The following is a 20,649-nucleotide window of genomic DNA, read 5'->3' on the forward strand; positions in this document are numbered from 1 at the left end:
AGTATCGATCAAAACCAATGACTGTCGTATGACAGGCCTCTGTTAAAGTAGTTGCTATGTGCTATGAACATGTTATGAAAAGTTGCTTTGAGTTTAGGTTTCATTACTGGTTTAAACTGGGCATACACTTTGTTCAGATATCTTAAATAGACAGCTTAAAAACCCTCTAAATAAACCTTGATGCTTCCCTGCACTCATAAGTGGTTTAAAAAGCTTTGATTCATGTTTGTGACTACTCGTTACATAAAAAGTACAAAAAAATGTGCCTTTTGAAAAGGTACCAACCATGTGACAGCATTTGCACCATTTCTGAATTTAGGATAGCATTGAGAATAATATATAAGGCACTTAAAATTGACAAAAAGAAACTAGGACACTCTGAAAGTGAACAGTACTCTGCTAAAACAAAAAAGAATATTGTCTAAATTATTCATCTTGCATTAAATATCAAACTACAAACCAAAAACCAAATAGATAATGCAATATGCTATTCAACCAGTGGTGTAAAGTAACTAATTACAAATACTCAAGTTACTGTAATTGAGTAGTTTTTCTCATTTAATTTTTCTAATTTACTAAGTAGTTTTATAAATGTGTACTTTTAAAATCCCTTGTGTACATTTTTAGCGCTGTATCTGTACTTTTACTTCACTACTTTGCTTCAACCTGAAGTCACTACTTTATTATTATTTCTTTTTGTCTATGGGGATTAGAAAAATCAGTCCTGTGATTTCAAATCAAATCACACATAGAAGGTAAATCACATTATATTAACTACCTCAAGACAGGGGGTGATTTATAATTGCAGCAAATTGTTTGGAAGCTTTAAAAGTGTTCATGAAGATGTCCAAAATCTTTACACGCATTGACTCAGAGACTGTTTAGATGCATGTCACTGATATGGACATGACTGATGTTTACTGTATGATGACCAAAATGGCTTTAAACACCCAGCAGACACAAAACATCAACATGACGTCAGATTGACATTGTACCCTAACGTCATGGGGATGTTGCATTTTGTTTGGAAATGAAAATCAGGTTACGTCAGAACCCAACATCAGGCCGATGTCAATGGCCAACCTAAGATAAACCAAATAGCAATTTCTAATGATGTTACAGCTTGACGTTGTGTGGACGTTTCCACTATAATGTCTATCAGATATTGGATTTTGGTTGCCATTCCTGAATAAATGTCAGTATTTGACGTCAATATGACGTTGGTTTAAGATGTTGGTTCGATGTTGGATTATGATCACTTTCTCACAACGTAAAATCGACCAAATATCAACGTCATTTGATGTCATTATTGAACATCAAAATAATGTTGTCCTTAGACGCTGACATTAAATTTTGGTCACCTGACATCACAACCTAAATCTTACCTAATATTAACATCTTATGACGTTGTGTGCCTGCTGGGCAATAGCTAAATGCACTACAGATTGCTACAATTACACACATGTACAAATTAGATGTAAATACATCAACTTTTCACAGCGTAATACTCACTACTCTTGAGTTCTTTTGAGAGGTCTACTTTTTAGTCAAACTTTGAGTAATATTTACAACAGATACTTTTACTCTACTTGCACTACATTTTTAGGCAAGTAATGGTACTTTTACCTGGGCATGATTTTTCTGTTCTCTTTCCACCAATGTATTCAACTAAAGCTTACAAAAAGGTGTAATACTGTAGATTTCAGTTCATTTCAGTTTCACCCATGAATTCTAAGAAAGTTGCGTTTGTATTCTAATTGAAGGATAAAACGAATTTGTTTCTTTTATATTAATTTCTTAGACTATTCAGAGTTATATATTTATTGTCTGAAATACACTTATATTTTCCACTAAATAAACGTTTTCTGCATTTTGTGATAAAAATTTTTTTCCTATTTATGTATGCTATTACAAATAGCATTATTGGATCTTGATCTCAGCTACTACAACTTTTGATGTCAAAAAGTTGAACAAAGTGACTTTTACTGGCACTAGTATAAGTAGTTTAAAACAATCTATTTATTATATATATTTTCTGACCTGATTATGCAGATTGGGATGTAAAACCAGTAATGAGCAGTCAGTATTTTTTCCATTACTTTAAAACATCATTTTCTTCTTTTCCTCATAAATAATTTATTGTAATACTTTACCAACCAAGAGCTTTAACAGTATCAGATTTATTCACTTAAAAAGTTAAAAAAAAATATATATATATATATATATACACACTGAGCAATATATATATATATATATATATATATATATATATATGAATAAATATATATGAATATTGGCCACTTGTTTATTTATTTCCCCAATTTCTGTTTAACGGTGAGATTTATTTCAACACATTTCTAAACAAGAAAATTTTACTTTATATTTTTCAAGACACTTCTATACAACTTAAAGTGACATTTAAAGACTTAACTGGGTTAATTAGGTTTACTAGGCATGTTAGGGTAATTACGCATTTCATGTATAACGATGGTTTGTTCTGTAGACTATTGAAGAAATATATAGCTTAAAGCGGCCAATAATTTTGACCTTAAAATGTTTTTAAAAAAAATTAAAACTGCTTTTATTCTAGCCAAAATAAAAACAAATAAGACTTTCTCCAGAAGAAAAAATATTATCAGACATACTGTGAAAATGTCCTCTCTCTTACTCATGTCACATTTCATTTTGACGGTCCATTTCTTGAATTTAAGTTACATTGCATCTACATGCCAACTAATGCTCATTAGATTATAAGTAGACAGTTAGGTTGGGATTAAGGTTAGTGTAAGTTGACATGTACTTGCAAAGTTTCTTGTGTAGTCAGTTAAATATCTGTTGTAAGAGCAGTATCAGCGGATATTAAGCAAAAAGTCTACTAATACTCAAATGGACCATCAAAAGAAAGTGTTACCAACATCATTTGAGAAATATTTAAAAAATAAACATAGCCTATAAATAGCCTTTTTTTTTTTTTTTTTTTTGGAGAATAACTTTGGTACTTTTGGTGTTGCCGCCTATTCACATATATATTTGTATACTTTTTGTTTGGCTGAGCACCCAGTTAAGATTGATGGGAATGCTTTTGAAAATTTTTTGAAATGTTACTAACCATAAGTTTATATTTTTTGCTGATCGTGAAACAGCACGTGCAAAATAAAAACAGGCAAAACAAATGTATTTTTATTATTACTATTACTTTTGTATTTATTTATGCTAAGAAATTATTATCATTTTGAAGAAAAAATACAGTAAAAATGACACCTAGAAAAACTGTGTTGCCCAGTGTTTATTCATATGGTGTGATAAAAGCAGCTATTTCAGTTGTGTATATTGTTCTTTCCACAATATACACAATCTATCTTTTTTTTCCAAAAAAAAAAAAAATTTCAATTCCAAATCAGAGAAAACATCATGAGTGACGTGTTCTAGAAGTAAGAGGGGAATGTATTGTCCCTACACGTAAGACTTCTTTTGGTCAATCCTCTTTCATTTATAAAGCCTCAAATCTGGAATTCTCTACCAACAGAAATAATCACATGTACAAATTATAAGATGTTTTCATGCCTGACTAGGAGGTGGTTTTTGTCAAATCCAATTTGTACACACTGAGCAAGATGTTTTTGAGTTGTCAGTGTTTTAGTTTAAATGTGATTATGCTTGAATGTTTTAAACTGACTTTTTAAATAATTGGATTTTATTGTTTTAATTTTAACCTGTCCAGGTCGAAATTAGCAATCCTGCTACAACCTGGCACAATGCATCTTTACTCTTTTAGGTTAATGTAATCTTTGTACATTGTCCCTGTTAATTAAATTCATTCATTCATTCATTCATCCATTCAGTCATTCATTCATTCATTCATTTATTCATTCATTCACCCTTCACAATTTACCCTTTGATAAAGTTACTAAAAGTGTAATACAAGCCACATTCATTTTCTATCAACTAAAATGATGTAGCAGTTAATGCTGCATTTATCTCATTCGAAATCCTTTACCACAATCTATTCTGCATATCCTAAATTCAACATTTCTCCTCACAGCCACAGTAGCAGAAAGCCTAAATCAATTGCTCACTCGTGCACTAATGAGGGATCGATAAACATTGTAGCTCTCCACTTCTACGAGTGTATTCGCCTATTTACCCCAGAACTCTGTCTCATCAGCTTCATTTTCTACACCGTGAGCAGCACGCAGGAATTACTGCTTGCCGAAGTCCGCATGACAACGAATAGATTATGGAATTAGCAACCACACACAGTGATCACAGGAGGGCCAAATTGCTGTCTGTTTAGGACACAGCTTAGCAGGATTAGAATTTTTTCATTAAACCATAAAACAAGCAGACAGTCATTAATTATGGCTGAGCATTCAAGATCAGTCATTGGCCAGGTCACAAAGAGCTGAGTAGATTTAATTTAGCACCAAGCTTCTGAGAACTGCTTCCTAACTGTTACACAACCCCTGGCTCCCCAGCAAGAGTGCAAAAAACCGCCATCTGATGCCAGCCGTGATCGCCAGGGCCTTTATCTCTTGGGAAATGAAAGGAAAATAAATTAAATTCCACTTAAATGTCAAGGCAAGCAATTAGAAATGTATTCCTCAGATTGTAAATTAAATTACTGAAAAGGGCCAAAGCCTTGCGCCGCCACATCAGCTGGGAAGAACGATGAAAGCTCACAACGCATGAAGCATGAACAGCCAGCAGTGCTTCAGTGTTCTGATTTATATTACCCATGCAAATGCAGCAACAGCATTATTCATTATTCACACAACACACAGACTGACAATCGGATTGATGGACGTCATAATTTCTTAAAACAGTCCCTGGGGAACATGTATAGGACATAGAAAAACTATAGACTGTAGAGCTATATTTCTGTTTGGAAACAGTTGGTCAAGGTCAACTGCATTGCCTTTTATGGGAGAAAGCATCAGGTCAGACTGTTTTAAAATGCACCTCACTTTTGTGACTCCTAAAACTAAAAACTTAAACTGAAATGGGTGCCCTGAAAAAAAACTTAAAGGGATAGTTCAACAAAATACTATAGTTATTTTTCAATTTATTTTATTCCAAACCTGCGCTTTTAGTGTGATTTATTTGAATGAGTGTGAATCCTGCCATTGGAACCTTCTTAAGCCACAAATAATTGGACTGAGAATGCTGAAAAATGGGTCTTGATCCACTTTCAAAAAAACTGGAGCTGTTCAACATAACACTAGAACTACAGAGGTAGTTATTTTGACAGTTTTCTAAATACAACACACATATCTATAATACCCTGACTTTTCCTAAATTAGCATATATGAGTACACCCCATACAAATCTATCTTTTAAATTCATATTTTTAATAGGAAGCTATATATTATTTGTGTGCATATACATAAGATTAGTCTGTACTAAAGCCAGATCTGGAGCTTATTTAACAAAATAACTTGCGATAAAGGTCCAAAATCTACTACACCCAAATTTATGTTATAGAAAAATATTAAATACATATTTTAAAAAAGAGGAAAAAATCAAAAGAAGCAAAAAGGTAAAAAAAAAACAATAGGTAAACATTTATAGGTTGTATTTTTGTTTTGCAATAATTTGCTTGAATTTAGTTGTATTATCTTTCAATTTCTAAATATGCTTGTTAATTAAAATATTATTTTAATAAATATATATGTTTAATAAATCAGTTTTTTTCAAATGCACCAAAATACATTGCCTATATTCACTGAGAAATGGATAAAAATATTCATTTTCAAAATGGGGTGTACTAAGTTATGCTGAGCACTGTATGCGTATATTTCATTTTAACATATTTATTAATTTTTACAAAACATCAAAGATTTATGAGTATTTATACCTTGAACCATAGCGGTCAAAATGACTGCATCCCTTTTAATGTCTGCTACTTTTCCCTGTGACTTAATAAATGCTTGCCTCTGTTGCCTAGCAACTTCCTGCTAACAAAGACAACTGCCTATTGGCAAACACTTAACTTTACCTCATATGTCTTTCAAAATAGCAGACTCAGTGTCGCGAAAAAGCGCTTCTCCCTTGCTTGTGAATATTCGCAGGTGGTCTTGTAGCCTAACTAAATATATATTTAGGCTGTATTGCCAAAATTATTGTACTTTTAGGATGATGACTAAAAAGATATTCTGACATTAAAAGCTTACATTTAATATCTCAATAGAAGCTCTGAATTCCAATATGACATAACAATATGACGTCTTATATGAGTACAGTCAAAATGACCGCTATGGTAATTCTAGTACTGTTAAATGTGAACATAACATGATCACATGACATCTAAACAAACTAGAAAGATGTGATTGTCACAAGCTATGACCTTGAAAAGGACAGCATGATTTCTCATCATAGTTATTCCTCACAAAATTGCTCATCTATAGTCACCCCTAAACAAACAATAACTTTTTTTCTGAAGCAAACAAGAGATGTGAAAAAAAAGAGTAAACAAATATAAAGTTAAGTACAGTGCTTTAAACAAACTTGGCTTACTTTTAAACCATGTGCATAACCTTGCATGAGCTTAACTGTAATCCCAGTAAGTTTATAAAAAGCAATTCTGTCATATGCCAAAAGCTTTCTGCTGCACTTTCTATTAATGAGCAAGTTTTAAAACCTAAATGGTTTGCTTAGTTCTAGGTTTAAGATTACATTTTAGACATGTTTTATATCTCAATAGAAGCTCTGAATTCAAATATGACATAACAATATGATGTGTTATATGAGTACAGTCAAAATGACCGCTATGGTAATTCTAGTACTGTTAAATGTGAACATAACATGATCACATGACATCTAAACAAACTAGAAAGATGTGATTGTCACAAGCTATGACCTTGAAAAGGACAGCATAATTTCTCATCATAGTTATTCCTCACAAAATTGCCCATCTATAGTCACCCCTAAACAAACAATAACTTTTTTTCTGAAGCAAACAAGAGATGTGAAAAAAAGAGTAAACAAATATAAAGTTAAGTACAGTGCTTTAAACAAACTTGGCTTACTTTTAAACCATGTGCATAACCTTGCATGAGCTTAACTGTAATCCTAGTAAGTTTATAAAAAGCAATTCTGTCATATGCCAAAAGCTTTCTGCTACACTTTCTATTAATGAGCAAGTTTTAAAACCTAAATGGTTTGCTTAGTTCTAGGTTTAAGATTACATTTTAGACATGTTTTAAAGTTTATTTGTTTTAAACTCCTTCATAACACACTTAAGGCTTCTCTTTAAACTCCCAAATCAGGCAACTAGCAGCTGTTATGTCACTGATGTAAGTTTTTTACATCCAGTAATCAAAAAATCATTAGAAAGTGACCTGCGGGAAATAACATTGTTTCATTTCAGCTTTTATCCCATACTCTTGACAGAATGACAAAACAGGCTTTGCATTCAAAGACTTTTCATAGTAAATCCAATATACAGCAGTGGCTCTGAATTTGAACTGCACAAGGGGAAATATGCTTTTCAAACATTCACACAGAAAAGTTTGTGTTTGATGTCCAGTGGTTCACTGAATGTGATGGTGCCAACAAGTGGCCTAGAATCTTTCTGAATGCATATAGCAAATGCAGACCGTCTCATGTCAGCTATAGAGAAGCTGGGTCAGTGAAAGCCAAAAACATCAGAGTTGCTGTGGACACACCCCAAAAAGGGAGGAGAAAAAAAGAGAAATCCGACCGTCAAAACCTTCTTAAGGGATAATCCAGTCTGGCTTGCCACGGCCAGTAGGGATAAACTGTAATTCCCTGCTCATGCATGTGGTTTTGGTAAAGAACACAGTTCTATGAAGAGTGTAAATTATTACTACTTTAAATTATGTGTATTTATTGCTAATTAGACACACTGGGGATTGCGAGACTCGTCTGAAAAGCAAGTTATGAAGAAGTAAACAGATTGAAAAGACAGTAAATGCTCTAACCCAGAGCATCAGTGGAAAAATTTAATTGGATCTGCACTGTTAGGAAAAGAGAGCTTTGGTCTGATGAAATAATGAAAGAACTCAAATGTGTATCTCAGGAGTGGTGAACGACTGAGCTAAAGAAAGAGAGAGAGCACAATGGCCGATTCTCTCTGTTAACTGGTGGTGTCAAAAGACATAAATCAGCAGCAGGATGGATCTGAGTACAGACTTTCCGGTACCAAGCTCGAATACAAAGTCTTTGTGCACTCAAAGAGGAAACAACCAACAAAACATAAACACAGCTTCTAAATAACCCATCTATGACCAGTTCTATCATTTCATTGTTTTAGTACAATAAATAAACCAAAATATCACAATCAGAGCAATCCCTAATCAGAATATAAGTGTTGTTTTCTAGTTTGAGATTCTCTGAGCTTCCATTTAGGTCAGGGAACTCAGGTGTTAATTAGCAGCTGTTATTTTCCTATTAAATGCAGCGCAAGGCAAATAGCACACAGCTTCAGGAAGAGTCCCACGGCCTTGGCAAGCCACACAGATCAGCACTTTTCTCCTCCAAGAAATCATTAGCACAATATAGCTGGAGAGAATGCTACACATCAGGAGGAAAGTCTGATATTTCTCCCTTTTGTTCTGCACACATTCACATGGTCACCCCTACAATAATGTTCACAGCAGCTTTTTTGATATGTTAGCATCTGTTCACAATGCTATCAACTATGGCTATTACCTGTATATTAAAAGCAAATTTAAACAGTTTTTTCTTTGTAAATTTCTCAGTAATGTAGTAAAGTAAGCTTCTAATGTAGCAAAAAGACTACGACTTTAACACAATTAAAGCCTGTTTGATTCTCAAACAAATAAAATTTTAAGCTATTACAGTACATCATGCTTGGATAGAAGTGCCTACAAAATACATATTTTTGCTTGAGAAACAAACTTTGGATCATAGGCCTCAAAAACTTCATTCCTGGAGAGCTGCAGCTCTGCACAGTTTTGCTCCAACCCTAATCAAACAAAACTGATTCAACTAATCGAGGTTTTTTAAAAAAAATCAATATCTATATTTATTGACCGTACACTATTGTCAATATCGATAAAAAAAAGATTCGGTATGAAGTTTCGGTATGAAGCACTGGAAGCAATGCCAATAAGTTTAGGGTGTCAGTTTGTCATTTCCAATGAAACCGCATGACATGTAAGTCATGCACATGGGATCGACGTGCACATAATGTGGCATTTTCCAGGTACACCTAGTTGAAAACGTTTGAACTTTTCTGAATGCCCCGAGCACAACGTGATAGAACTAGCCAGTAGAACTAACCAATCTGCTTCACACTTTGTATGTCATCATATACACATTTTAGTAAAAACAGCAGACTAATTACCTGAGACAATCACAGCTCTCCCACAGTGCTTTTTACTTTTCTCCATAAACATGCATAAGAGCTGCAGCATTTGTCCGTTTGTTATCCTCTTAGAAAACGTTTGCCTAGTTACGAGAGATGCCATAGAAAATGGAAAAAGGAAAACACGCGCTCACACTTGTCACTTCGGTCAGAATAACAATACACACAAAAATGAGTGTCGTATAGCAGCAGCAGTGAGGACACTGTAAATAAAAAAAGGATGCCACATTGGCTTTTGGGTTGATTTTCTTGTGCATCCCAGCCTCTAGCTTCCCATCTGAACGATTTTTTAGCATAGGGGGCAATGTAGTCATTCAACTTCACAATTTGTAATGTTCAGCATGTATTTTAATAATGATGACTGGTTCCTTTACTTGAAAGCTCAGATTTGATTATAATTATTTGTTTTGTTTTTTGAGGTTTACTGTATCATTAATGACCTCTTAAAGATGTTGATCTAAGTTTAAGAATCTATTTAACACTTTATGTTTACTACAAAGAGATTAGATATTCTGTTTAAATGTTTTTGTTTTTGACTATTAAAACTATTAGCCTAAATATATTTGTCTGTTGGTAAATTAAAATAAAGTGGTTAAATAAATAAATTAAAAAATCTTAATATTCCTAAATGTATTGTTAAAATGTTTCAGCAATTATCATTATCAAATTATATGAAACAAGATATCATGATAATTTATTTTGAAATATCGCCCAGCCCTACTATTAACCAGGTGTTAGGTGGAGCTGGTTGGAGCTAAACTATGCAGAGCTTTGGCCCTCCAGGAATTGAGTTTGAGACCACTGCGTTAGATACACTGAATGCACATACTAAATATCCATAATGTAGAAATAATCCCCCAGAAACTACAAGCAAGATCACCAAGCTGATGCTACAAAAATGAACAAGAGTGAAAAGACCCAGCTGTGATCTATGCCAACACCTTGTGGTGAATATGCGTGCTTGTCTGCAAGAATATTTTACCACTGCTGAGGTGTTTATGAGCCTTCCGCTGAGTGTGTAAGGGTGTATGAAGCTTACTATCAGAGTGGAAATTGTATTCTAGGTGGTGCGCTTATGTATATGCCTGGAAAGTATTTGTGCACTGCAGCATTCTGCTTATGTATCAGGGTTGTGCTCCAGTCTGAATTGTATTCAGAATGCATTGAAATGAAATTTCAAATACTAAGTAACTGCAAAATTGCCTTTTGAATGTGGCTGCAAGTACAATTACAATTGTTATTCTGCTAGATAAATAGTTTAGTTTTTCTGTATTCTGCACAACCCAATGATGCACTACAATATTCAACAGACCTAACAGTATTATTCCAGACTGAGAATAGTGTAGTCTTCACTGGAAAAAGACTCATGGGATCATAAGAAATGGGGTGGATGAATAGAAGCAATTGGCCTTTTTGCAACACTGCTCCTTCTCAAGTGCTGCTGACTCAAACTTTGCCAAGCCACTCACCTGCATGCATAAAGCAAATACAATGGTGTCCACTCCTGGTCCTGCCGGGCAGCACTGTCTTCTGGCTTTTTGTTGAGCCTCTGAGCTTTTTGGTCTTTGATTGATTGATTGATTAAAGTGTTCCCTCAGATGGGTTCCAGTGCATAAAAATGGCTTCGGAGGCACAGGTACTGAGGCTGATTGATAGGAGGCAGTTAAAGCCTGCTAAAAGCATGGCCTGAGAGGACCAAGACTGGACACCACTAACATTTACCAGAGATGAAATGTTCTGCTCTAGCCAGGCACTAAAGCTCCTTCACTATCTGGCCATTGCATCTCCTGAACTGAGCAAAGCAAAACTAAACTAAATGCAGAACATGGCTGGCTGAATGAGATGGTTTAGTGCCTGGCCGGAAATTAGGGCTTTGCTGTCTCCAGGATGACTATGCCCTCTGTATGTGGTGTACTCAAATGGGACTCCATGTATGTCACTGTGGGTGCTACAGCAGGCTCCAGTCGGACCCACCGTTCATACCGCTATAGATGCTCCGGTGATGAGGGGACATCTCCTCTACGCCCGGCCGCTTCTGTACCACCTCTCGGCCGGGACTGCCAAACTTGACGTGTTGATGCCTCAACAACTCAGGGCTCCCAGATATGACACGGCCCTTCTGTAGGTGCTCCGGTGTCCCTGATAATATCTGTTTGGGCTCTGGACTCCCACACACACTCCCCATGCTACCCCTGTGCTTCTGAAAAAGGTCCGGGCTGCCGGGCGGTTGAGAAGAAACCAACAGGTGTTTAGAGAATTGCTCTGGACTGCCCCTTTTGGCAAGTTTCTCTGGACTAAGACCTCGTAGTCCCTTGTGATCTGGACTGGAGAAGGATCCACAGCGGGACCGGCACACTTGGGGAAAGGTATGTGCTGCATACTCCTGGCTGGTGCTATGCCTGCGGCTAGGATTCTCTGGACCCGGTGCCTCCTCCCCTGAGCCTGGCTTATGTAGGTGGTCAGGACTGCCTCCAACCGGGCCACCCAACAGCTGCTGCTTATGTGTGAGATGGTCAGGGCTGTCAGTGCTGCCCGCGCTGGAGGTACTGCTCCCATCACCTACATCCCTTAGTAAACCAGGCCCAGGACCGCTGGCATGAGACAAGCTGCTCTGACTATCGATTGAATTCCTGCAGCCGGCCGGTCCACCGGTGCCTACTGACCCGCTGGTACCTCCAGATCCCTTCTCCTCATCCAGCATTAGGCACAGCTCTCTCAGTTCTAGGTTCTCCCTCACTACTTCCTCCTGCCTCTGCTCCAGCTCTTTCAGTTTCTGCAGGTATAGTGTCACCTCCTTACGCATAATCCCTGCGCTGTAGCGGCCCAGGCGCTGCCACTCCCTTGACACTTTCTTCCCTTTTTGCCGGTCATCATCTAGAAAGCAGCAGAGGTCCCGCAGCTCCTGGTTGTCCTCTTGCAGCTTCTGATTCACCTCCTGCAACAATAAAATCTATGACTCAACACCAATGTCTAAGCAGACTAAGCAGGCAGTGTGACTGATGAAAGTGAAGTTAAACAAATGTTGGCAGTGGTGCACAACAGAAAAATACAAAGTAAGAGAAAGAATACTCTAGAACAAAAAGCTATTCAAGTAGAAAATGTTAATATCTGAATATGTATTTGTGTGTATACGTAGATACATATATAGCCATCTACTGTATATGACCCTACACATTTTTCAAAAAACAGATTCCTACATGGCTGGTTATTTATTTAGCTACATAAACTGATGTTTCAAACAGATGTTGTTCTCATGCAATATAATGTTATATGGGAAAATTACATTTAAAACAAATCACCACTGAGCAGTTTTATCCCTATTATATTGACAGAAAATTTGACATGCATGTTCAAGGAACTAAATCCTATAACATGTAATAAATAAATAAAATGTTAAAAAATAAAAATGGCCTAACTGCCACTTTTTCAATGTTTAAAACTAGATTACACCTGTATGGGCCACGGTATGCCTTTACAAAAGTCACTGCATAAAAAATTGCAATAATAAAATTAGTAATGCAAACTACCAACCAAAAACAAGAAAGTGCTTATAATTAAAATGATAAATAAATGTGTGAATTAATGGGTTAATATCATTCCAATTCGCCCACACCCTGTCACCTGAACACCGGCTTGCCTTACCTTAAGTCCTCGTATCTCGTTGAGGTGCTGCTGAAGCCTGCGATTTACCTCTCGGATGAGATTGCTGTGGTCCACTATTACGCTCATCTTCTCGGCTTCGGCTCTGCGCAACCGGCGAACCAGCTCCTCCTTGCTCCATTTCAGAAGCTCCTCGTCCGTAAGTTTGGAAAGGTCCTCTGAGGGACCTTCTGTGCTTTTGGATCCACCAGAATGCGGCTGAGGCTGACTAGGCTTCTCCATCCTCCCTTCCAACTTCTTGAACTGCTAGGCTATGAAATAAATCACCGACAAGCCGATTAAATCCGCCGTTGGCACCTTTTCTGCAAATTCCTTCTCGTTAGGATCGAATTTTTGATACTATCATTTTAACGATAGCTGTTCTGCCCATGCTGTCCACTTTGAAGACAGGGATGCAGCCCTAGAGACCCGGCAAATACTTCACCTCCTCACGGACTCGCAATACGGATGGACACTCTGTCTCTACGGCAGAGACTGTGTCTGTTTCCATCTGTCCGTCAGCATCATGTCCAGCTCAGTGTTATGCTGAACCCGTGGCCGCTGTACGGGCGCATTAGGAAGGCGCACGGCTGGTCGCGTCTGTGCGCATGGAGCGTGACAGCAGCCTCTCAAACTGTGCGTTGTGATTCTCTCTCTCTCTCTCTCTCTCTCTCTCTCTCTCTCTCTCGTTTTCTCTGTCGCTTCAGTCACACGCCCCCTTCTCCTGTATATTACAGACTTTTTGTTATTGAGCGCCACCTGGTGGTTTTAAGTTCATTGTACAGGTTATTATACAGTAGATCTGCTGCCAATTTATCATACACTACTACTACTACTAATAATAATAAATATTATTATTTTATTAGCTTTATATTGTTGTTGTTGTTGTTACATGTTAATTGAATCAGAAATTAAACTAATAATAAAGGTGTTTGATAATAATACTGGTAATTAATCATTATTAACATTATTATTATTTTTTTATATTAATATTGTTGTTGTAGCTGTTGTATTTTATTATTATTATTATTATTATTATTATTATTATTATTATTATTATTATTATTATATATGATGCTATAATAACACAAAATATGTTATAGTAATAATGTAATAATTAGTAGCGGTAGTATTACTACTGTTATTATTATTATTATTATTATTATTATTATTATTATTATTATTATTATTATTTTATTATTCGTATCACTCTGCTGATTTTTAGCTGACACCAGATATTAAGCAATCCCTAACTATGCCAGTCTAGTCAATTTAAAAATTGCTCATTAGTCATTAACTGACACTTTTATTCAAAGCAATTTACGATAGACTTATTGCTGGAGTTAGTAATGATAAAGTGTATTGCTCAAGGACACAATGTTGATAATTAATAGATCAATTCTGCTTGGATTGAACAGACAAAAGCAAATTGTAATTCATTAAATCTGTCATTTCTCTCTATAATACATTTTGTTCTTTTTGTGTATTTATATTAGGAATTACTGTGAGAATTTCAGTGTAACATCTATCAGAGAGGGAAATATAATAATATGTTACAACTTAGACTATTTAAACAGTTACTATTGTACCTTTTAGGACATATCAACTTGCAGTCATAATTACACAATACTACAAAAAACAGTAAAGATTTACAACAAGGATCACACGGTTAATCTTAGTCACCTATTTTTTCTAAGATGAAATAAATACAACAACGCTTCTACAGCATTTATTTCTAGCTCAACATTTAACACAGCTCAAATCCAATGGTGTGCCACTTATTATTATTACAGTGTGAGTTAGCATGAACTAACAATAACAAATATCTACTAACATAAACAAATATATATTAATACTGTAATAAATGTGTTGTTCATGTTGGTATTCATAAACTAACGCTAGTTATGTGACCCTTACTGCAAAGTGTTACAGCAAATTTGAATGCTCCTCTCCAAAAAAAGTGAAACCCTTAAATTTTGCCATTTTTTTAGCAAACTTGAACCGGTTGGACCGCTATCTTAGTCAAATAACAATAATACATTGCATCTGTCATGGTTTATGGGTCTGCCTGCTCTCTCTGAACGTATTGAAGTGAGTGTGTCTGTGTTTACCTTTGTGCTGGCAGCTTGGCATGGATTATCTGACTCGTAATTCACCCTATACTTAAATGCAAAGTTTATTTATTCAACTTTCACATAATGTGCAAATATCCAAGAATGTACATTTATGACTGGTTTTGTGGTCCAGGGTCACATATATAGCCTACCTTACATTAAGATCTTGGTAGAGATTAGGACAATTTAAATACACAACCAAATAATAATAATAATACTAATAAATTATATTTACATAGCATAGTATATGGTATAACATAACTAGTACATGGATAATATTATTATTATTATTATTATTATTATTATTATTATTATTATTATTAATAATAATAATAATAATAATAATAATAATAATAATAATAATAATAATAATAATGTTACTTAATTTTAATAAGAAATAATAATAAATATTACTTAATTTTATTTTGACACAGTGGTGTCCTTTTGTTTTAGCACCATCTGCTGGTCTGGCTCTAGCACAAACAAATTTAAAATTGCAGAAATTATTAATTATATAATATTGTATATTATAAAACCTGACAACCTAAAAACCTCTTTGACTATGCTTCTTTAGTTCAAAGAAGACATTTTGAAGAAACCCTATTTGTTTACAACGGTCAATGGTTTTCTTTTGTGTTCAACAAAATCAAAAAACTCATAAAGGTTTGAAGCCACTTGAGAATGAGTAAATAATGAGTAAATTGTCACTTTTTCTTAAGTATCCCTTAAGAAAATAAATATTAATTTATTACAATGAAAATGTAAAAAAAAAAAAAAGTTTTGAATGTGCAGTGGTTAAAACAATGTAATCCTTTAATTGTAACAGCTCCTAGCCTATCCGTTGGATTGCATGCAAAATATCTCCCCTCTTTCAAATCTTTTACTTTTTTGTGGAAGAAAAGAATGACATTCAGGTGTACCAGATTATTTTTCCTTGTGTTATGTTACCAGGAAAGGGAGGGAGACTTCCCCTTAGGTGTTGTGGGAGTGTCTACAGAGCTCATTATACAAACAACCTGTAACCATATCAGTCATCTAGAAGTGCAAATGGCGATGTATGTGGCTTCTGCTCTGTGTCTCCTTGTCGGACTTGTATGTTTCACAGCTACAGAATGTTGGCAAGCACCCTGGTTTTGCCATCAAAAGGACTGCCCTGTGTACACTGTGGTAAACCAATATGGGGTAGGCCTGTGACTTTTTAATATATCTTGAATTTTGTCAACTGTGTGTGAAGTATTTATATGATTGTGTTTATGAATTTTAAAAAGGAAATAGAAGAACGCAACTATGAAATGAGCAACTGGATTACCACCGATATTTTAAGCACAGGCAAGGATGATGTATCAACTGGATTTTGGAAACTATACTATTTTATTCAAGGGCAAAACAAGGAGAGTAAGTACACAAAAATACTTTGCTGTTTGTTTAAATGAATTATTTGGAGTGAGTTTAAACACAATTCATAGGTCTTTTTGGGACAACTTAATTATCGTATGTTCAATCCACTTAAATTTGCAAAAACAATTCAGTTAGCTTGATCGGTTTATGACAACATTTAGGACGATATGAAGGAATTGTCTGGAACCCGGCATTCTTTACAGTGTAAAGCTACACTGAAGCCACTTTACAATAAGATCTCGTCCTCCATCAGAAAAAGCAACATTCAGTTATAAGTTGTTGGTAAATTGCACATATAGCATACAATAAAACAACAATTAAAACTGAATTAATTTGACATTTTAAAATAAAAACACTGTAAAAGTATTTACTTAAACAATCCAATAGTTCAACTAATAGTTCAAACTATCCAATATAACCAGTAATCATTGTTTTAATGCATACAGTAAGTTAGTATGAGCTAAACACACCATATATTTTAACAAAATTTTTAAGGCTTTGTTAACGTCTTGTTGTTAATTTTAATGATTTATGAATATTTTTAATTTTTATGAATTTTTAAACGTGATAATTACGATGTATTGTTCAGCGACCGTGCTAACTAAGAATGTTTATCTAGATTTTATCTAATGAAGCCTATAGAGCATTTAAACTTATGGTTTTCTAGGAAAACATTTTCATTCATTATTATTCTTAATATTATCATTATTACTCAATGATTATGATGATTTACTCATGATCGATTGTAAATTTATGATCATACTATACAATCATTTCAGATAAGCAGATTGCTATGACCAGGCCTGTGGTGGTCTCAGTAAAGGATGGTGCAGAGGGGCGACGCGTCTCCATTTCTGTCTTTCAGCAAGACCCCAACATCCCCGATCCAGTCGACACGACTATCAGAAAAACAGTTGTTCCGGCTGGTACTGTCTATGTCAGGTTAGTTATTTTACCAAAAGATGACACTGAAACATGTTTACAAACTGTTTCCCATTTAAACATTCTCCCTTTGCTTGCTATTACAGGTCATTTGGTGGGTGGCCATCTGATCAAGACGCCCAAGATAATGTGCAGAAGCTAAAGGAGGAGCTCAAGGCTGCCGGAAAGCAGTTTATTGAAGACCAATTTGAAGCAGCTGGGTACGACTCACCATTGGAGTTGCTCAACAGGCACAATGAAGTTTGGGTCCATGCACCCTGAGGCTAAATAATTGTTCCTCATTCCTACAGTATAAGCTTATGAAGATTTCCCTGCATAAGAACATAAAATGTTCATGTAGTATAACTATAGTATTAATATAATCATGTTTCAGTCGTAATCCTTGATTAATGTTTCACTCTGTGCAAATACAAGTGTTAAAGCACTCTGGGGTTGTTTGGCAGGATTATAAACTGGTTTTAGGAATGTGAGGGCTATCATCTTAAATATGGTTCACATAGTTTCACATTGCAAGTTACTGAACTCTAACTCAATACTAACACTATCAGCTTTGAAGATTAAACTTTTGCCATCTTAAGAACATTTTTATTCTTTTTTTATCATGCATCATGCTTGACATCACATTTTTGTAATCAGTAATTTAATTAGATTTTTAATTTACACCATTTATTTTAGATTTAATATCAAAGTCATTATATAAACTGGATAAAAAAGTAGATTGTAAACCTTAACCTATATTTAAACTTAACTTTAGGCCATGTTTAGCCCATGTCTATAGTGATTACATAAAAACAAGGAAGATTGATACACAAAATACATCAAGTTTCCAAAATAGATGAGAAACGGGTTCAGGAATGACCAGAATGAGGATAATGGGATTCCAATCGGTCTTTAATCATGTTTTAAGAAACTCCTCCGCCTAAACAAGTCTAACCAGCTAGTGAACTGGAACTTCCCTTAAGTAGTTAATGAATTTGATAAAAAAAAATGAAGACAAACAATGTGATTATTGTGAAAACCATAACAATTAAGTTAAAGTTTTATTTTCAAATGTTTCACATTGAATTATCATTGATTAGAATTAGAATGATTATTAATGTATAACTTGTTTGCTAATAAAACATATTTTTCATGCACGATCAACATTCATTAATCTGAATTTTTTATGATACTTAATTACATTTAAAAAAAATACTTTTGTACTTTCATTTAAGTTGACTAAACTTAAACGACGTTACACATTTTATGGAGTAATATTTTATTTGAGTGTCTACATTTTAATATACAGTACAAATTGAGAGTTTTGTTTTAACATTTCATCTAGCATTGGTTATTGACACTGAGTTTAATTCTTGTGCATCAATAACAAAAAGTTCCTTATAGGTTTAATGGGTACAAAAATATCATGAAACAACTGACTTGAAAAAACTTTTTTTCAGCATTAGTTTTCAGGATTTTAATGCTTTAAATGCAGTTTTGATTCACTGTTTTTTTTTATTTTATTTTTTATCTGTTAATAACAGTCTTGGGTGTGTCCGTGATACACAACACCATTCATGTTGAGGCATAAAAAATGTTTATGTAGTGTCAGATTAAAACAAACAAACAAACTAAAATCAGGTCCCCAGTGTCATAAAATGAATATTTTTTTTTTACTCTCGGTGTCTAAGATTTTTCGTCAGCAACAGTTCTTATCACAGTTACCAAATTTTCATTAATTTGAAGAATTGTAATGCTTTAAATATTGATTCTTTACTAAATGCCACAGTTTATTTCAGTGAAAATATTAATACAGATTTAGACATTTTCTGTATATTTAACATGAGCCATTTTTTCCTTGCTTATTTACAGTCTTGGATAATGTCAATGATAAACAACACCATTCATTTTGAAGCAATCATAATTTTTTCTTATGGACAAAAACTTCCATAGGCTGTCACAGAATTTTTTATACTGCTGCATATGAAACCAAGACAGTATTTTTGAGTGATCTTGCATTTTTGTTTATTTTTACCATATGTAGGTCTAAAAATAAACAAAAATGCAAAATCGCTAAAAAATAATGTCTTGGTTTCGTATGCAGCAGTGTGCTCAAATTCAGTGGCCACAACTACAGCAACAGAGCTGTTTTGCAAGCTATAAAATGATTCAAGCATTGTGTATTTATTGGTTTGACTATGAGAACACATGTGTTGTATGTAAATTCTACTACACTAAAAAATGCATTCTTGAGGTGAAAACAAAAACAAGGTGTCCAAGGGCTTCAAAGGGCTTATGTCAAAACCAAGCTCACATTTGATCTCTGTGCAAAATAAATAACAAACTCAGTTCATAACTTAAAACTTGAAAAAATGCCACCATCTAGTAAAATGTTAAAGCCTCCCAACAGAATGAAAGCCTGTTAACAAATATTTCAGAATTTTACAGTTAAATGAAAACTGTGGTAAATGATTGTGGTTTTAATAGGTTTCAAAGAAGACAATTTTGAAATGATAGTCATGTAAGGATTTCTTAACCTTTTTAAATTGTAAAATAGATTTTATTGTGGAAATAAAAGGATGAGTAATTAAAATTTTAATAAAAATACACACGAGCCAAAATATTTCTGTCATTTAAAACTGGAATAGACAAAATTGCCCAAAAGATGACATCAGTGTGTGAATCATATTTAAAGCATGTGACTTCTGACAACATTTTCCTAATTTGCTTGTTCAGTGACCTTTTAAAAGCAAGATTTGCTCACCAACTGCCTCCAGCACTTTGTGTGATTGTTTGTTGATGGGGGTTTCCCTCCTGTGTATACTATGAGAGTGTGATTGCTAAGAGGAAAACTGGGTCAGCCCACCTGAGACGTTTTGTCATGGTGACTGATCTGGAGTCAGTTTAATTAGTCGCATCTTCTCTAGCAAAGCGGGGAAATGTGATGAGGCTGCGTTTTCCCATCTCTGCAGTTTTGTGCCGCAATTCTTTCCCAAAATGGGCCAGCAACCTCACCTAAGAGACAGCAAACTATATAGTCTCACTGAAAACTCCCTCAGTCTGGCTGGTTAACAAACCTTAAAGCATTGGTGCAGCATTTTGTCACCTGATAAATATAAACAAATAATTAAACATACCTTTTTTGTGTAATTTTATACAAATAATAACAAAATAAAATTACAAATCTCTAAATGGCAGTATAGCTGGAGTGAAACAATAGTTTTATTG

At 34.6% G+C, this 20,649-nt stretch overlaps 2 protein-coding genes across 4 annotated transcripts in view; one reads left to right on the forward strand and one right to left on the reverse strand.

Moving 5' to 3' along the window:
* Positions 1–13,636, reverse strand: part of ccdc85a (coiled-coil domain containing 85A) — a 40,579-nt gene extending 26,943 nt beyond the window's left edge. Inside the window, 2 exon segments of one of the 3 annotated variants that reach the window (NR_135163.1) lie at positions 10,819–12,284; positions 12,992–13,636. Coding sequence is in view for 2 of the 3 variants with exons in the window: in XM_087277285.1 (XP_087133411.1) it covers positions 11,324–12,284; positions 12,992–13,231 (1,201 nt within the window). In the remaining variant the exon portion in view is untranslated. 3 annotated transcript variants of the gene reach the window in all.
* A 2,499-nt stretch (positions 13,637–16,135) lies between these two features.
* On the forward strand, positions 16,136–18,583 carry soul2 (heme-binding protein soul2). The gene is given in 4 exon segments (NM_001145687.1): positions 16,136–16,284; positions 16,371–16,497; positions 17,280–17,442; positions 17,529–18,583. Coding segments are annotated over 4 exon segments (600 nt in total). The 5' UTR covers positions 16,136–16,149; the 3' UTR covers positions 17,704–18,583.
* Positions 18,584–20,649: the final 2,066 nt, after the last annotated feature.

The sequence above is a fragment of the Danio rerio genome, chromosome 13, assembly GCF_052040795.2.
Source record: "Danio rerio strain M-AB ecotype USA chromosome 13, GRCz13ab, whole genome shotgun sequence".
Classification (NCBI taxonomy): domain Eukaryota; kingdom Metazoa; phylum Chordata; class Actinopteri; order Cypriniformes; family Danionidae; genus Danio; species Danio rerio.